Source organism: Barbus barbus (genome assembly GCF_936440315.1).
Source record: "Barbus barbus genome assembly, chromosome: 10".
Lineage (NCBI taxonomy): Eukaryota > Metazoa > Chordata > Actinopteri > Cypriniformes > Cyprinidae > Barbus > Barbus barbus.
The window spans coordinates 27940767-27959507 of NC_136738.1; the positions used below are offsets into that span (position 1 = coordinate 27940767).

Here is an 18741-nt window from a genome sequence, read left to right on the forward strand (position 1 = left end):
AAACCAGAGACATATGCTAAAGTCAGTAGGGGCGGTTCATTTTTGTTATTCAGGCCTTGTTGACCATTTCTGTAACTGTCTCTCAGGTCCATAGTCGGGATGACCATGTACAACCAGGCTACACAGGAGATTGCCAAACCATCAGAGCTGCTCACCAGCGTGCGGGCCTACATGACAGTGCTGCAGTCCATCGAGAATTATGTGCAGATTGACATCACAAGAGTGTTCAACAACGTGCTGCTGCAGCAGACCCAACACCTCGACAGCCACGGAGAACCAACCATCACCAGCCTCTACACCAACTGGTGAGATTCTACACACCCATTCCAGAATGGTTCCAAAACCAAGTATACTGCCTGCATAGGCTGCTGCCTTCTAAGACGTCCTAACTGAAGTAGAACCTCTTAAGTGACGGATTTAGAGCCCTCTACATAGGAAGCCACAAAAAGCACTCCTAACAGACAGCCTTGACTAAACAGTTATATAATTATAACTTGAACAGTAAATAACTATATTTTATATATTAATAAGTATTTAATGGTTTTGAAGTATATTTATAAGGGGCCTACGAAATCTTAATTTAAATTTTTGTGGGTTCCTTTTTTAATGGTTTAATTTACATTTTAAAGGAACACTCCACTTTATTTGAAAATAGGCTCATTTTACAACTCCCCTAGAGTTAAACAGTTGAGTTTTACCTGAGTTGAGTTTTACCTGAGTTTTACTTTGAATCCATTCAGCCGATCTCCGGGTCTGGCGGTAGCACTTTTAGCTTGGCTTAGCATAGATCATTGAATCGGATTAGACCATTAGTATCTCGCTCAAAGGGCCCTATGAATTGCATTTTATTTTTTCTGATTTCTGTGTGTTACTATTTAATACAATTTAAACCAGCAAAACTGGTGAAGATTAAATGAATGCATAAAACTTAAGCAATTTAATTAGTCTTTAAAACATAAATTGGATATTTAAAATTAATTTCATGTTTTTGGCAAACAAAGTGCTACATAACAGGTTCAAACAAGTTAATATGTTGTAATAGTCTTTAAAAATAATAGCTAAATAAAGATGTCATAATGAAATTTGGTTTGGTGTTAATCTGTGTGCAGGTATCTGGAGACTCTCCTGCGGCAGGTTAGCAACGGTCACATCGCTTACTTTCCTGCCATGAAGGCCTTCGTCAACTTGCCCACAGAGAATGAGCTCACCTTTAATGCGGAGGAGTATTCTGACATATCTGGTGAGGGGAAAAAGCACTCCACAAAGACACTTTGGATAAAGGATTTCCTTGTTTAGAAACATTACACAATCTTCAGCTGGACGTGATTATATTCACACTCAAACTGTCATAGCACGTCTAAAAGCTCTTGTCTTTGTCTCTCAGAAATGCGTTCCCTGTCCGAGCTGCTGGGTCCGTACGGGATGAAGTTCCTCAGCGAGAGCCTCATGTGGCACATCTCCTCCCAGGTGGCTGAACTCAAGGTGAGCGATAAGGGGTCTCTGAGGTGAAAGGTCACATCGTTAGGCTAGTCGCAGTTCTGACGTCTTTGCTTTCCACTGAAAGTGTTTAGGAAGCACAGATCTCTGTTGGAGACTGCCTGAGAGCAATTAGAGCCTCTTTTTAGTCTTCCTGTTGAACAGTGATTCCCACAGTCACTTAGACTCACCGGCAGGCCCAGACTCAAAAACATACTAACTACCTAAATAAATTATTTATTTGATAACATCAGTTTGGCTTTTTTTTAATAACTTGCGTATGTATTTGTTTTTTTCTTTAGGAAAAAGTCACTTTGACTTACTGGCAGGTCTTGTCTGAATCTGTGGGCTTTTTTATATATATATATATATATGTATATGTGTATGTGTTTTTAAGAAAAACTATGTAAAATTCTCTTTTTTTTTTTTTTTTTTTTTTTTTTTTTACATGGTACAATGTGTTATAGCTCATGACCTTAAAACGTGGCTGACAGAACTACGTTTGTAAAACATGATTAAATTATCCAATTATGTAAAACCAAAACACAAGAGGTTACATAAAACTTTTTGAATGATTGGATGTCCTAATTTTGTGGATATATGGCTTTCTGAGGATTACTGCAGCCACAGATTCCATGTGGGCCTGTTTTCTGGGAACAGAGTTTAGGTAGCACTTCCCCTCACTCTGAGTTACTGTCAGCAATGATGAATTAACGGGAACTGTGATCAAACCTGAACCAAATGCTAGTTTGATTACATTGAAGGTAAAGCCTTCCTCGTGGGGTATGAATGGTGTATTGTTTGCACTCCCTGACACAATGATAAAGGAATGGACTGCTTTTCTCTTTTTCTTGTGGAGTATCTGTATATTGCTTTTTTTGTTGTTTTCATTTCATTAATGGGAGCAGGTTTGCAAATGCGTGATATATATAATTGAAACAGCCCTCTGTATTATAAACATTTCTTGAGCAACAACCACCACCAAGTGTGTGAACACAGGCTTGGCACATGTCAGTGATGTTCTAACATGCAAGCCTCTCTCCTTCAGCTGAAAGTAATTTGGGGAAAAAAGAACCAAGTTTCCTATCTGACCCACAATCAGCTGTGGAGTGAAATGGTTTATTTTGCACTTCTATTCTGCACTATGTTCACCAAAGGATTTTAATGCAGAACGTGTTTTCTCTTAGAGCTCAAATTACGCAAATCATTTGTTGACGTGCTAACTCTTTCCTGTTCCCGTCTGAGGCGATTTCATATCTTAAATCTGCTTCTGTTCAAGATTATTCTGTTTAGATGTAAAAAGTAATTTTCTGGGTTCAATCGACAGCATTTGTTTTGATTTTCGAATTAAAATTAATTTCTGGTAATCAACGTTGTCATAAATGCTGTTATTAGTATTGAATTCCTTTAAAGGTGCGTGTAGCTTATGATGTCCTCCTGGAAAGATGTACAGACTGCTTCAGATCTATTATCGTAATTTTTCTGCTTTTTCATCATAGTGTCTTTTGTCACCCTTACAGAAACTTGTGGTGGACAATGTGGAGGTTCTGACCCAGATGAGGACCAGCTTCGACAAGCCGGACCATATGGCAGCACTCTTTAAGCGGCTCACATGTGCGTATCAGTTGTGGGACTTTTTATATATATATTCAATAAGTTCAATCGACTTTAGGATTGTAGGCGGGGGAGAGAATAACCAGCACTCTCTCCACCCTCAATACCACGACTGAGGTGAGACCCTTGAGCAAGGCACCGAACCCCCAACTGCTCCCTGGGCGACACAGCATTGGCTGCCCACTGCTCCGGGTATATGTGCACTTGGATGGGTTAAATGCAGAGCACAAATTCCGAGTATGGGTCACCGTACTTGGCCACACACCACTCCCCCCTTATAAAAATATTAAGCAGCATAACTGTTGTAATATTAATGCTAATAAGAAATGTTTTTTAGCAGCAAATCAGCATATTAGAATGATTTGTAGACTGACACAAAGCTTTAAAATTAATATTGTGAGACAAGGTCAGAAATGACGAATAAAACTCCAAAAATATCAAAATTGAGATGGTGTAAAGATTGTAAGTTTACAGTCATGTCCATGCACCACAGGTGGAAAAGCCCTGTATTAGACAGTAGCTGTTTGGAATGTCATGGTAAGAGCTGTAATAATACCCACCGGCCCCTTCTCACTGCAGACAGGCCCTCTACACAGAGCTATTTGTTATGGCTTGTCCTCATACAGTCATATTACTGAGCTCAAATGTGAGCAGGAATTTAAAAATCCCGTCTGAGGAATGTGACTCGTATACACTCCACCTGCAGACCTATTTTTAGTGGTTCTAAAGGAAGAAAATGGCCTATTTTTGGAACTTATTAATATGCCTTGTCTTCTATTTCTGTAGCGGTTGACAGCGTGCTGAAACGGATGACCATCATCGGCGTGATTTTGTCGTTCCGCTCTCTGGCTCAGGAAGCTCTCAGAGATGTGAGTTGTTATCCAGACGTCTGGTTTCTTTCATGACTCGCTCCTCACTCACATGGACATCGTTTCAGCTTAACACAAGGATGTTATACATCTCGTAGCTGAGATTTTGCTCATTCCAATCCTGTATTAGCTTTTTATTGTTTCCATGAAATGCACAAGGTGTAAAGTAAAATGTCCGAGCTTTTTTTCATACAGTACACATGGATGATTATTTGTACTGCCAAGCTCCAAAAAGAAAAAGAAAAAAAAATAAGACATTTTATATAAAAATAAAATTTGTATTTTTATATAAAATTTATATAAACCCTAATAGTAACTGGAATTATATATTTATTTATATATATATATATATATATATATATATATATATATATATATGTGTATATATATATATATATATATATATGTGTATGTATATAAATAAAAAAAACTAATAAAAATGACTAAAGTACATAAATTTATTAAAATGGAAAATGAAAATGTACAAATAAAACCTAATGCCAATTATTAAATACTATAATAGAATATAAATAATGCTAAAATAAAACTTTCAAATATGCCACCTGAAGATACTTCAGTTTGGTTGTCACGTGTCACATGACAAGTTTGAATATGCATAAGTGTGAATGAGAGCTACAGTAAGAGATTCTCTGTAAACGATAATTGAAATTTACAGACAATCATTATTCATAAATATGTATATGAAATTATAAGACTTTGAATGTAGCTCACAAGTCATATAGACTACATTTGTTTTGTTTTTTTGTCATTTTCAAAGCTTGTTGGTGTGAATTACTGTCCCATTTTATTGTAAGGAAAAGAGCAGCTCAGACATTCTTCTGATTTTTGTGTTTGAAGGAAGAAATAAAATAATACAGCATTGGAATGAAGTGAGGTTGAGTAAAAACTTTTTTTTTTCCAAATATTTTGTAAAATAAACAATTTGGTTAACTATTCCTTTGTTTGAAGACGTCGTTGTCCTAATAAGTTCTAATCACAGATGTATCCTTTTCTCCAGGTGCTGTCCTGCCACATTCCCTTCCTGGTGAGCTCCGTGGAAGACTTCAAAGACCACATTCCTCGTGAAACTGACATGAAGGTAGGTGACGCTCAGACTTGCCGTCAGCAGTAACGATGGGCCGCCAGACCTGAAATTCTCCCTTTCCTCAGGTCGCCATGAACGTGTACGAGCTGTCTTCTGCGGCAGGCCTGCCCTGTGAGATCGACCCTGCTCTGGTAGTGGCTCTGTCTTCCCAGAAGTCTGGTAGGTTATTTCAGACCTTTTGAGATGGCAATGCGCATCAGGCCATTTCTAACCCAGATGTAACTTTTTGGCATCAAAATATAAACTGGCTCGGTTTTTTCCCAGTCAGAGGAAAATAAAATGGCGTAACTGGAAGTTCTTTGGTTTTGGCCTCTTAAGAAAGTGCAGATTTTGCCGATGTGCCGATACGCATCAGGTGTTTTTGCTCTAGATTTGTTAGAACGCAGAGCGTCTACTTTCGGAATTCAGCTTTCATCAGCATTTGCTACAAAATAGGCAGTTAACAAAGTGTGACGTCGGTGTGCACATACTTGAAAGAAAAGTTGAACTGGAATTCTTTTTCCAAAGTGCAAGTCAAATCTAAAGGCCATTTCATGCCAAATGATTTACCAGAAATCCCTGTATTAAGACCTTGGATGCAAGCTAGCTGGCTGTAAAAAAGGTTTGGTTTGTGTTGAAACGTTAAGTGGTATCACATGGTTTATATCGGGTCTAATCTGGTCAAGTACTGCAGCGCTGGGATGCTCGCTTGCACTGTGATTACGGTGTAACCTCATGCTATAATACACACTCAGAAACATACATTACATCCACACCCATATTCACTTTGGTCACAGTATCAATTTACCATGTCTTATTATTTCTGTGGTGAATGATTTCACAAGAAAGCTTCAAACCTCACTTGGCCAGGCCAATCTTAACCACAACCTCAAGAGTTAAAAATAATAAAAAATATCTGTGCATATGAGATCTGTCTCATGAGTGTCGTTTTCAGGGTTGAAGATTGGCTAACGAAAACGACACTTAACTTTTTTTTTTGTTGTTGTTGTGTGATAGTACTCAGCTGTCTTTGAAACGTCATCACTTTGCCCGTAACTTGGCAGCTGTGTAGTGATTCTTTAGTGATCGCCAAATATGACTGAATGAATTTGAGGTGCACTTTTTCATTATGCAAAATTTTGGGTTTCTTCACACTATGTTCTTAGCACTGTATTACATAACTCAAGGACCTTTGCAAAAATAAAAAAATATACAGACTTTTATGTGATGTGACTTGTGGCCAAGTATGGTTACCCATACTCGGAATTTGTACTCTGCATTTAACCCATCCAAAGTGCACACACACACAGCAGTGAACACACACCCGGAGCAGTGGGCAGCCATTTATGCTGCGGCGCCCGGGGAACAGTTGGGGGTTCAGTGCCTTGCTCAAGGGCACCTCAGTCGTGGTATTGAAGCTGGAAGAGAGCGCTGCAAATTTACTCCCCCCACCTACAATCCCTGCTGGACCTGAGACTCGAACCCGCAACCTTTAGGTTACGAGTCTGACTCTCTAAGCATTAGGCCACTTTTTTTTCTTTTTCTTTTTTTTTTTAGTGAAAATGTGCACAAGAAACCATTAAATTTAGTATATAGGACAATGAGCCACCTGTTGTGCCATCAGCCCATTTCGCGGTGTGGTTTCTTGACCACCACAGACTATGCATTAAAGAGACCGAAGTCTTTTTAATAGACCTTTGAACTTGGCAAATGTTATGCCATCAGCCCATTTCGTGTCATAGTTTCTCCACCACCACAAAGGATGTGTTAAACTAGACATTAGGCCTTGATATTAGAGGTACTACCATAATAAAGCAACATTTTGAGCAGGTTGATCTATAAATGCTGCAAACAGACATGCAAACTGAGGCAATAATCAAACACACTTCATTTTATTGAATTAGTTCATTTGGACAGGTTGTTTCAGTTAACTGGTTCAAAAAAGAGTCTATGCAAGGCATTTTACATCATTGTTTAATGGAAATATTCAGTTAAATGCTGCTGTTTATCACAATATTTTTAATATTATACTTGGTTATATAAATATTATGTAATTTAAAAAAAAATTACTTAATGTTAAATGTATTCTTTTACCTTTATTATTCAAATGTGTTTTTTTTTATTTTGAAAGTAAGAGAAATTAATACTTTATTTTGTTTAGCAAGGATGCATTAAACTGCTCCACAATAACCTTTATAATGATATAAATAGATTTCTATTTGAAATGAATGCTGTTTTGAATGTTCTACTAATCAAAGAATCCTGAAAATTTTCACAAATTAGGCAACTATTTTCAACTTGCTGAAAATTGAGCAGCACCATTACAAGAATAAATTTTAAAATATATTAATGGAAAACTGACACTTTTAAATCAATATTTCAATATTTGTACGGTATTTTTACATCAGAGTATAGAATATATTTAGTGCTTTTGTTTAAAATGTAAATTAATATATTAAATGGTAGCATGTATAAAATTGCAGTGTATTGCACTAGTCTTAACATTTTGTAATTTTTTTTGTACCCAATGCTTGTGCAATGATGTGTATCGCTATAGTTTGTGAAGCTAGTTTCAAAGTAGCTTCTCTCACACAGCTGTTTGGAGATGCATTTGTCCAGCATTGCTTATCAAACCCTCATCAGGCATTAGAGCCCATTCGAGGAATCAGCTTCCTGAGAAGAGCCTTGTGCACTTAAACGTACCTCATTCCACACAGCAGTTCCCCAGAATTGAGCAAAGCTCTCCAGTGAACAGCTTTCATTTTCTCAGGGCAGCCCAGACCCTCCAAGGCCTCTTGGCCAGCACCGATGTTTTTGTTCTATTCCCCTGATGGTTAAATCCAAACGTCTTCAGTTTACTATCTAAATAGCGAGTCAACTCAAACTAGACTTAATTGAATCACTTCCAAATGCTGTTGCGCTAATAACATAAATAAGAGTTAATGTTTGGACATTAGTGCCGTTTTTCTTGGCTCTTCGTGCAGATTTTCGGACACTGTCCAGAGAGAGTAATGCAATCGCTGCAAGTTCCCTGCCATCTCACAGTGGCAGCACATCAGTATTTCTCAGAGTTACCTAAAGGAAAATTCATGAACTCAATTCTCTTTTTGTAACAGAAAATATTAGCCCGGAGGAGGAGTACAAGATCGCCTGCCTGTTGATGGTCTTCGTGGCCGTTTCCATGCCGACCCTGGCCAGCAACGTGATGTCACAGTACAGTCCCGCAATAGAAGGTACCAATTTTTACATTTCAGACTCGTGCTGAACCGCTGTGAATGAAATCCGATTACATCTGAGCGGTTTGAACTGCGGTCTGCTGGAACGACGCGTTTTAATGCGCGTGGCATTTATCTTGTGTGTGTTAACTCTCTATAAATCTTTTAAGGTCACTGCAACAACATTCACTGTCTGGCTAAAGCGATAAACCAGATTGCCGCTGCTCTGTTCACTATCCACAAGGGCAGCATAGAGGATCGCCTCAAAGAGTTCCTCGCCGTAAGTAACAGAATTAGCTGTAATTGTTCTAAATCCTGGCTTTTTTGTTTCCAATACTTTTACGACACAACATGCGATTTACGTTAACATGTCAACAATAAACACTCTCTCTCTCTGGGACTTTGCAGCTTAATAAAACTGTAATTCTCTCCCACAGCTCGCCTCCTCCAGCCTGCTGAAGATTGGACAGGAGACGGATAAAACCACTACACGGAACAGGGAGTCTGTTTACCTGCTCCTGGACATGGTGAGTGAATCCACACCTCCGTTACAAGACAAAAGACAGCCTTTCAGAATGGTGTGCAATCATATTCCCTGTAGACGTATCAGTTTTTAATGATAATGTATTAATTATTCAAGACAGATTTATCATATGCTGAGGTTTTTAAGTATATATGATATATACTTCTGTGAAAGCAACTGGTTTCAAATTTTCAAAAAATAAAAAGGTCTATTAAAGAGAACTGATTAAGTCTGAAGAAATTATGTTAAGTCTGTTTCCCATACTTGTTGAAATGACATATTTCAAAGGTTTCCATTTTAAATAAATGCATTTTAAATAAATGCACTTGAACTTGAACTTTTAACCATTTCGTCAAAGAATCTAAATGTCACGATTTTCACCAAAAAATATTCAGCAGCAAAAACTGCTTTCATCAGTGAATAATAAATGCTTCACCAAATCAGCATATTAGAATGATTTCTGAGGAATGATGCTGAAAATTCAGCTTTGCATCACAGGATTAAATTACATTTTAAATGGTGCCGCATCCAAAATAAACGTTTTTGTTTACAGAATATCTGTGTGTGCTTTGTGTATTTATTATGTGTATATATACATACTCTCATATACAGCATATATTTTGGAAATATTTACATGCATATATATTTATATATTTTCTATTATATATAAATGTTTAATATATAAACACAATTTTTCTTAAATATATACATGCATGTGTTTGTATTTATATATACATAATAAATATACACAGCACACACATATATTATGTAAACAAACGTTTATTTTGGATGCGATTAACACTAATTTTAAATAGTTTTTACTGTATTTTTGATCGGTGTAAATGAGCATGGGACTATATATACACTGCCGTTCAAAAGTATGGGATCAGTAAGATTTTGAATGTTTGTTTTAATGGTTGTCTCTTATGCTCATCAAGGTTGTATTTATTTGATCAAAAATGCAGAAAACTGTAATATTGTGCAATATATTATTGCGGTTTCTCATATTGGTGTCCTATTTTATGATGTTTTAAAATGTCATTTATTTCTGTGACGCAGCAATGAATTTTCACCAGCCATTACTACAGTCTTCAGTGTCACGTGATTTTTCAGAAATCATTCTAATATGCTTATTTGTTATCGGTATTGAAACTGCTGTGGTGCGTAATATTTTTTTGGAACCTGTGATAATTTTTTATTTAATTCTTTGAAAAAATGCTGTTCTATTTAACTTTTTATTCATCAAAGTAGAAATCTTAACATCCTTGCTGGAAAAAAGTAAAACATTTACTGACCCCAAACTTTTGAATAGTGGTGTATTATTGTAACACAAATTCTATTTTGAATAAACACTGTTCTTTTTAATTTTTTATTTATCAAAGAATCTTGAAAAATGTAGCACAGGTCCTAAAAAATATTAAGCAGCATAACAGTTGGTTAAGTCGGCATATTAGAAGGATTTCTGAAGGATCATATGACACTGAAGACTCAAGTATGAAAATTCAGCTTTGCTTCACAGGAATAAATTATATTTTGAAGTATATTAAAATGCAAAGCTTATTTTAAACGGCAATAATATTTCACAATATTACTTTTTATCAAATAAATGCAGCCTTGATGAGCATAAGAAACATTTAAAATCTTACTGATCCCAAATTATAATATATAATTTTTTGCAGTAAAATTAAACTATTTAGCTGGAACTAAAGTCAGTAGTTTTGTCATAACTTCAAAATGCTTTATGGCATAAATAGTCCATTTCCCCATAAACAATATTACTTAGAATTGTCTGTCTTTTTTTTTTTTTCTTCATAAACTTTGTTGCCTTGAACCAAATGCAATAATAATGTGATTGTTCTCAGAGTGGAATGGTTTGATTCAGTGCTTAGAACTGGAGAGTTTTGAACTCCCTCTGGAGAAAATGAATAGGGAAAATACTTAAAAAAATGATGGCAATATGGAGAAATAGTGCGCACCAAAGCAGTTGGTTTGGTTCTTTTAAGTCCATTACCATGTGATGACTGGGAAATGTGCTAAGGACCGTTTCTGTTGTTTGTTTGAGTCACGCAGCTCTTTTGATCTGTAAGGCTTGCTGGGGATTTGTCCCTGGGATTTTTCACTCTTTGAAGCGCAATCTACAGGATGCGTTGAATTAGAGCGTCATGGAAAGCAAGAAGGGGTTTTTATCAGAATGAGCCCACGAACCTCCCAATCCCATCACCCTGACATCTGTTCTGATTCTGAACATGATTGTTTTTGTCTAGATCGTTCAAGAATCACCGTTCCTCACCATGGACCTCTTGGAATCCTGCTTCCCGTACGTCCTGCTCCGGAACGCCTACCACGCTGTGTACAAGCAGTCTGTGTCTTCTTCCGCGTAAGAGTTCCCGTGCGTAGAGCACTCGAGGGGCGGATACTTCAGCCCTCATTCCATATTCCTCTGTAGGATTCTCCAATGTTATAGTCTTACCAGTTCAAGACTTTTAATGGGATCAAAACTTTTATGACACTGAATAAAGAGGGAAACAAATGATTTGTTTATTGACCACTTACAATAATCGAGTTTGATCCCAGGAACTAGTGACACTAAGTTTAATTTTGACCATTTTTTTTGGTTTGTGTTTTAATTTGCAATGGTTAAACATGGAAATAAACACATTAAATAGTTAATTGTGTGTGTTGGGACGTGGGGGGAGGGCAAGGGTGAATTATTAAAAACTCTACATCATGCTAAATGCTTGTTACGATAACAGATGCCTCTATGAAACAGTGATTCTTTTTTTGATGTTGTTCTAGATCTAATCTGTGTGGGTTACGGCGTGCTTTCTCTCCAATCCCCCCCCCCCCCCCCCCCCGTGAATTTGCATTGATTTTCATTACACTTTGTGTTCCTTTGACATACTTGCCAAATTAATGGATAAAACAGCATCTCATTTGGATTGAAACGGCAGAATTGTGCATAACTACATGTTATAAAAGCAACCGTGTGTTGTTTGTACAAAGCATAGTATAATTTTTTAACTAACTTTCATGATGCCTTGTGGCATTGACACTCCATTGTACTTGTCTGTGAGCTACAATAAACATTCTTACATATTTATTGAATGTTTATCAGTTGTTTTCCCCCTCCTCTCTCTTAACCGGTTTTATATGTTTTGGATTTTTTGGAAATGACGATGTATCTTCCTTAACATGAATAAACATCAGGTCAAATGCAGTTTGGCTGGTCCACTTTAATGCTGTTTAGTGATGTAAAGTAGTTCTGATAGTCGTGAAAAACCTGGAAATAGCAGTAAATTGTCTTTTTGAGTCGATTCGTTTTAATTCAGTCAAGCCAATTCACATATTTGTCTAAATGATTTTCTCAATTTTATGATGTTTTTTTTTTTTTATTAAAAGTCCTTATCCAGAGGTCACCAGCAACTTTATGGAAAATTCATTTGTCAAAAAGTATGGGAACCCTTTAACAGGTTGCATGTGTGATTTTGACACTGTATTATGTGGGAATATGAAAAATGGCTTCTATATACAGCATTTTTCGTATTCTGTTTTTAGTCCAAGCTGACAGAAACATTGCTGAACTTCTTTGATCCGAGGCTGCTCATCTAAATCTTCTCACATGAGCCAAAGGGGGCACTGTGCAGATGTTTTTAGATATACTTTTATGGACTTGTTTTTACCTTTTGTTTGCACTCTGTTTTTAGCTTCACATTTAAGTTGTGCCTGACCCTTTTAGGTATATAGTTAAAACCTAATTTGTAAGTTGCTGCTGAAACAAAAAAACATATTTCTCCAGGTGTAACTGCATAATTGAACCCATTTGCTACATAGCTGTTCTAGATTCATGTCTCTGGCTCTCACAGCATATTGATATTTTGTGGTACATTGTCACATTATTTCAGTGATTATATCATCTGGTGGACGGGTATCACTTCATGAATTTGCTTAAAAGAGCTGTTTATTGTCCTAAACCCCAGAAGAGAATTAGGATTTGACTCATGAGTTCCCTCAGAAATTTCTAATGGGTTTTTAGCCTAGCAGTTGTTCGATTTATGAGTAAATTAAGGTGTGTAGTTAACATTTCTTGAGGAGACTTTCACATTTTGTTGTATAACAGATTGTGAAGTCATTCCTAAAATGCAGCTGAAAGTAAGATGCTAACAATTTTCTACATAAAGACTACAAACGGATGTCTGATTCGTCAAGAACATAACCTGATATATTTATGGTAGTTGTAGTCTTTGTTTAGTAACTTGCTAGCGACTAGCATTTTTTTTCTTCAAGAAATCATGTTTGAGGTATGACTATGCAAAAACCTGAAATTAATGTTAACCATAAACCTTATTTTACTCGTAAATAAATAAACGTTATGCTAAAGACACAAAATTAGAAGCAAGTTTGATTTCACGATATTTATATTTTCATGTAGATGCTAATTTATAGTATAGCCAAAAATGTCTCCATATTTTAAGTTAAGCCTTAGCCTACATTGCAAAAATATCAGCTCCAAATATAATTGCATGCCGTTCATTAGCTACTTTTGTAAATTCACTTCAAGAACATGTAAAGTGTGACCCTTCTCCTCTCTAATTTTGTTTAAGCTTATTGTAGTGTCCTAATCAACACAGACCGATGTTGATTAGAGGTCTGCCTTTAAATTAACACCACCTTATGTCCACAACTCTATGTACTATTTTACTTGTTCAAACGGCGCTTTTGTCTTGGAAGTCTTTTACGGCAGTAAGTCAACAGTCTTGTGTTTGAGGGCGCAACGGGAGACTGAAGTGATGGAGGAGGAGGTGGTCTGCTTTATGTCCCCAGCCCACCTCCTCTTATTCCTCCTCCTCCAGCTGATTCCAGTCGCTTTCTGTCGGCAGGAGCTGGAGGAGAGATCAGTTCACCAGCGCGCTCCTGAAGTGAGGAACCCGACGAGCATTTCCAGGAGACAAATCCTTTTTTTTTTTTTTACCTCCATTTCAGCGAGAATTTTTTATTAATTTTTTTAAAGAGCTTTCGTTCTCTGTGTATCTGGTGCAATACTCCAGTGTGCTGAAGTTAGTTTGAGGAACTTTGTTTTGGGAAGCTTTTACGCGCAAGAGTCTCCAGCTCTCCAGAAGACCTCCGCATGCCCTTGGTGAATTATATATAGCGTCGTCTCTCAATTGTGTATTTTTTTTAATCACCAAAAACATGTTTTCCTACGAGATGTTCATCTGCGTCCTGGCCATCGCCTGTCTCTTGGAGATCCCCCGAGGCACCGCGGCCGCGTCCTGCGAGCCCATCCGCATCCCCATGTGCAGGTCCATGCCGTGGAACATGACCAAGATGCCCAACCACCTCCATCACAGCACGCAGGCCAACGCCGTGCTCGCCATCGAGCAGTTCGAGGGGCTCCTGGGCACCCAGTGCAGCCCGGACCTGCTGTTCTTCCTGTGCGCCATGTACGCGCCCATATGCACCATCGACTTCCAGCACGACCCCATCAAGCCCTGCAAGTCCGTGTGCGAGCGGGCCAAGTGCGGCTGCGAGCCGGTCATGAAGAAGTACAACCACACGTGGCCGGAGAGTCTGGCCTGCGAGGAGCTACCTGTGTACGACCGAGGAGTCTGCATCTCACCTGAGGCGATAGTCAAGGCGGAGGGGCCAGGTTATTCATGCATTTATCATTGATTTTTGTTATTTATTGTTAATGATATATAGAGTAAATTGGGACTCTTTTGACAATCATAGTGTCAAAAAGTGACCCAATTTGTGCAAATTTGCTTATATGATATAGATACAGATTTTATTGTAGTCTTTGCATACAGTGTGTAAAATGTTATCATCGTTATTATTATAAGGCATGGATTCAGGTAGATTGGAACACTTGATAATATCATTATCGAAAAGTAGGCAATTTGTATTATATTTACACTGTGGTAATGAATTATGGCATTATATTATAATGAAAGGTGTATTATTGGGGCACTTTTGGCAGTTTTATCAGTGTCAAAAAGTGACCCAATTTGTGCAAATTTACCCAATACAAAATTTGCTTATATAATATAGATACAGATTTTATTGTAGTCTATGCATATAGTGTGTAATATGTTTATATGTAAAGTGTGCGATAATTTTTTTATCATCATTGTTATTATATGGCATGAATTCAGGTAGACTGGAATACTTTTGGTAATCTCAGTATCAAAAAATGTGCCATTTTATATTATATTTATACACAGTAGTGATGAATTATTATATTATATTATAATAAAAGGTGTCTTATTGGGGCACTTTTGACAGTCATCTCAGTATCCAAAGTGGCTACTTTTACATGAATTCACCTTTTATATTCATATACGTTAGTTATAACTTATAGTATGTATAGTATATTTTTTTTCTGTAATACCTGCAATCATTATCATCAATGAAATTCTGTTAAAATAATCCTTGAACTTTTCTTCCCTAAAGATAATCCTTACTATCAAGACCCTTCAAAATGTAACCCTGGTGAGATAATGTTATATTACTTTGGGAATGATTAAGTATTGCAAATTTTAAAGAGGAAATTTCTGAAATGCATATCCATTTTGAAATGTAATCTCAGTTCTGGTTCTTGTACAGAAGGAAATCCAGACTTCCCAATGGATTCACATAATGCCAACTGCAAAGGAGCTAATGGTATGCTATTTAAGTATCTATGGTTTTATGTTTTTTAGTTTTGTTTGTGTGCATAATAAGTAATGTGCAAATATGTTTAAAATGGCATAGCAAAGTGCTTTACAGTCTATTTTTGCTGTACAAAAATATAAAAATATTTCTATAAACATAACATTACAAATTTACTAGAGTTCTGCCTAAAAATTCTAAACCTAAATACCTTTACTTTGTTTTAGATCGGTGCAAATGCAAGTCTGTGAGACTTGGTCAAAAGACATATTCAAAGAACAATTACAATTATGGTAAGGTCTTATTTTATCATTTATCTTGTGTGAAGTTCTCAGCAGTCTCAGACTGCTCTTTTTGTTTGCTTTATATTTCTTACATGTTCTCCTAAAGCTCAGGGCACGCTTTCATTGTTTCTCTTTCCAGTCATCCGGGCAAGAGTGAAAGAGATCAAGACTAGAAATCATGACCTGAGTGCCATCGTGGAGGTCAAAGACGTCCTGAAGTCTTCTCTGGTCAACATCCCTCGAGACACAGTCACTCTCTATTATAACTCCGGGTGTCTGTGTCCTCCGCTAGCAGCCAATGAGGAATATATCATCATGGGTTATGAAAATGAGGAAAGGTCCAGGTAAGGCCTGATTTATGTGATGAGGATATTTGTGGATTATATTCCTGTTCTCATTAATCATTTCTCCCACAGACTGCTGCTCATTGAAGGATCCATTGCACAGAAGTGGAAAGACAAAATGGGCCGGAAAGTGAAGGTATGAAAATAGCATTCAATTCATCACCATGGCCCGAGAAAGCATTTACATTCTTTAGTCTTAAAATATCTAAATATTGCATTAGAGGTCAGATATCAAATCAAGCAGCAGCTGCAAAGAAATGATGCTTGATGATACTTCTATGAGCCAGTTTTGCTCAGTCACTTTTAATCAACCGGTCTTAAGGTGATTTTCTTGGAAGTTCACACAGGTGTCATAGCAGAATAACTACAGGTGTAGAAGAATGTTCCTAACATTTAACTACCAAAAAGTATCCAAATACTTGGTTTTCTTTTTCTAAAAATATGAACAGTTTTATCATCTCAAATCTAACAAACATAGTTTTATATTATAGATAATTGAAAATAATGGCATTAATGTATTTTTAAGTCTCCAGATACTTATATGTATATATAGACATATGTGTTTGTATGTAAGCACACACAAACATACATCAAAGTATACATAAAATCTATTTTTATATATTCACATTTACAAATCATATATTCATGTAGACAAATCTGTCCTTATTCATTCATTTATTTATTTATTTTGGTCATTATATCTAGTAAGGAAATATTTTTTTCTTCTACAAACTTTGTCTTTCTTTCAAAGTATGAACAGTTTTATACCCAACAAACTTATTTTTGTGTTTTTAAGTCTCCAAATACAAGTATATATAGACAGAATTTTGATTGCCTATATATAAAATACAGAATTTATTATGTAATATATATATATATATATATATATATATATATATATATATATATATATATAAACACACACACACACATACATACATACAAACATATATACAATAAATATAAAAATTTGTTGTGTGTGTGTGTGTGTGTGTATATATATATATATATATATATATATATATATATATATATATATATATATATATATATATATATTAGTGCTGGGCAACGATTAATCAACCTTAGATTAATTGCATCCAAAATAAAAGTTTTTGTTTGCACCATATATGTATAGATAAATACACACATGCATATATGTTTTTTTTATGTTATGTTTATATATTAAATATTTTTATTTATAATTTAAATTAAATTAAATTAATATAAATATATACATGTAAATATTTTCAAAATATATACTGTATGTGTGTCTTTATATATACATAATAAATATACGCAGTACACACAGATATATTATATAAACAAAAACTTCTATTTTGGATGCAATTAATCACAATTAATCGTTTGACAGCACTATTTAAAAATATATAAATTATATTTATATGATATTCTTATTTTTTAAGTGCCAAAATACAGAGATAGATAGATGATGGATGGATGGATGGATGGATAGATAGATAGAGTTTTTGTAAGCATATAATAGCTAGCAAGAATATTTTTCTCTTCTGCAAACTTTGGCATAGAATAAAATGTCATCAATTTCTGTGTTGTATGGCTTTGACCTGCTGACATTAAATCTAAGACTGTAGAGCCTTTGAATGAGAATATGGAAAGAGGCCCCTGATGCAGAGGGCAATGGGAAGTGACTAATGTTTTTCTGTGTGTGCCAGCGCTGGGACCAGCTTTTGCGTGAGCAGAGCCGAGCAAACTCAGGCAGGAGCAACACGAGACGGAGCCGCCACTAACTGTCCTCAGAAAAACCACACGGACAAGCCCGAGGAGGAGAGGAGGTTCAAAAAACTGAAAAATTGCACTATTGTACTTTTATTTGTTTGTTTTTCATTTTTGGCTGAGACTGTTTTTTTAGTTGTTTGCTTTGTTTTATTGTTGTTATATTCTCATAAACAAAATGTTGCCTTTGCACAAACAAAATGTTGGTTTTACATTGCTGTGTATACTTGTTGGGAAAGGGTGGCGAGTGTCGGGCAGCCTTTGCCCATCAAAGAGAGAAGGAATGAACGGGAGGGAGGAGTATTTTTCTAGCGGCGTTGAGGTGGAGAGCCACGGAGATGCCAGTGTGCTTTGACATGACGCAGCGCTCCATTGAGCTCTCTGCGTACAAAAGCAACAAACGCGCTCTCATCACAAACTGCAGCTGCGCTGGATTTTCCCCTCAGGAGGTTTAAACGTTCTGCTGAAGAACAATGAACAGCGCGGGGGGAGAGAGAGAGAATCCTTTGGCAGAAGCACAGAGACGTCGAGATGATCCAAGACTAGGAGTGTAACATTATCGTGGACGACGAAAACAAGCTGTTGGTCTTTCTGAATGATGTTCATTTAAAAAAAGAAAAAAAGCTTTTTACATGATAATTTCTGTATTTCTGTTCTCTCGTAGATATGCTTGATCTTAAGTGTTGTTCCTAGGAAGACGTTGCGTTTGCAAGTGTCATGCAATTAAAATGGCTATTATTGTACAAACTGTACATAATCCTTCTGAGTCCATTATCAGTCTATAACTTGGTTTACATCTAGCTGAAGACATGACCATTAATATATGCATTGTTAATGACATCAATTTCACAAATAGACATTTTGTCTTCCAAGACAAACAAGAATATTTCTTCATTGTACTTTCGGTTCAAGTAAAGATGTTTAATCTT

The 18741-nt window shown here is 36.3% G+C and overlaps 2 protein-coding genes across 4 annotated transcripts in view; both read left to right on the forward strand.

The window, feature by feature from the left end:
- The window catches only part of LOC306876473 (nck-associated protein 1-like), a 40259-nt gene extending 28262 nt beyond the window's left edge, over positions 1 to 11997 (forward strand). For all 3 annotated transcript variants that reach the window (XM_079427663.1, XM_079427664.1, XM_079427665.1), the window contains 11 exons: positions 87 to 305; positions 1110 to 1240; positions 1385 to 1482; positions 2997 to 3090; positions 3877 to 3959; positions 4978 to 5058; positions 5130 to 5223; positions 8160 to 8276; positions 8429 to 8538; positions 8696 to 8785; positions 11046 to 11997. In XM_079427663.1, coding sequence (XP_079283789.1) covers positions 87 to 305; positions 1110 to 1240; positions 1385 to 1482; positions 2997 to 3090; positions 3877 to 3959; positions 4978 to 5058; positions 5130 to 5223; positions 8160 to 8276; positions 8429 to 8538; positions 8696 to 8785; positions 11046 to 11162 — 1234 coding nt within the window. In that variant the 3' untranslated portion in view covers positions 11163 to 11997. The remainder of the gene's footprint in view (positions 1 to 86; positions 306 to 1109; positions 1241 to 1384; positions 1483 to 2996; positions 3091 to 3876; positions 3960 to 4977; positions 5059 to 5129; positions 5224 to 8159; positions 8277 to 8428; positions 8539 to 8695; positions 8786 to 11045) is intronic.
- Positions 11998 to 13643: 1646 nt separating this feature from the next.
- frzb (frizzled related protein) lies at positions 13644 to 18741 on the forward strand. The gene is made up of 7 exons (XM_079427560.1): positions 13644 to 14428; positions 15232 to 15270; positions 15385 to 15441; positions 15657 to 15722; positions 15853 to 16057; positions 16130 to 16193; positions 17752 to 18741. The coding sequence occupies exons 1-7, from the start codon at positions 13972 to 13974 to the stop codon at positions 17824 to 17826; spliced, it is 963 nt and encodes a 320-aa protein (XP_079283686.1). The 5' UTR covers positions 13644 to 13971; the 3' UTR covers positions 17827 to 18741.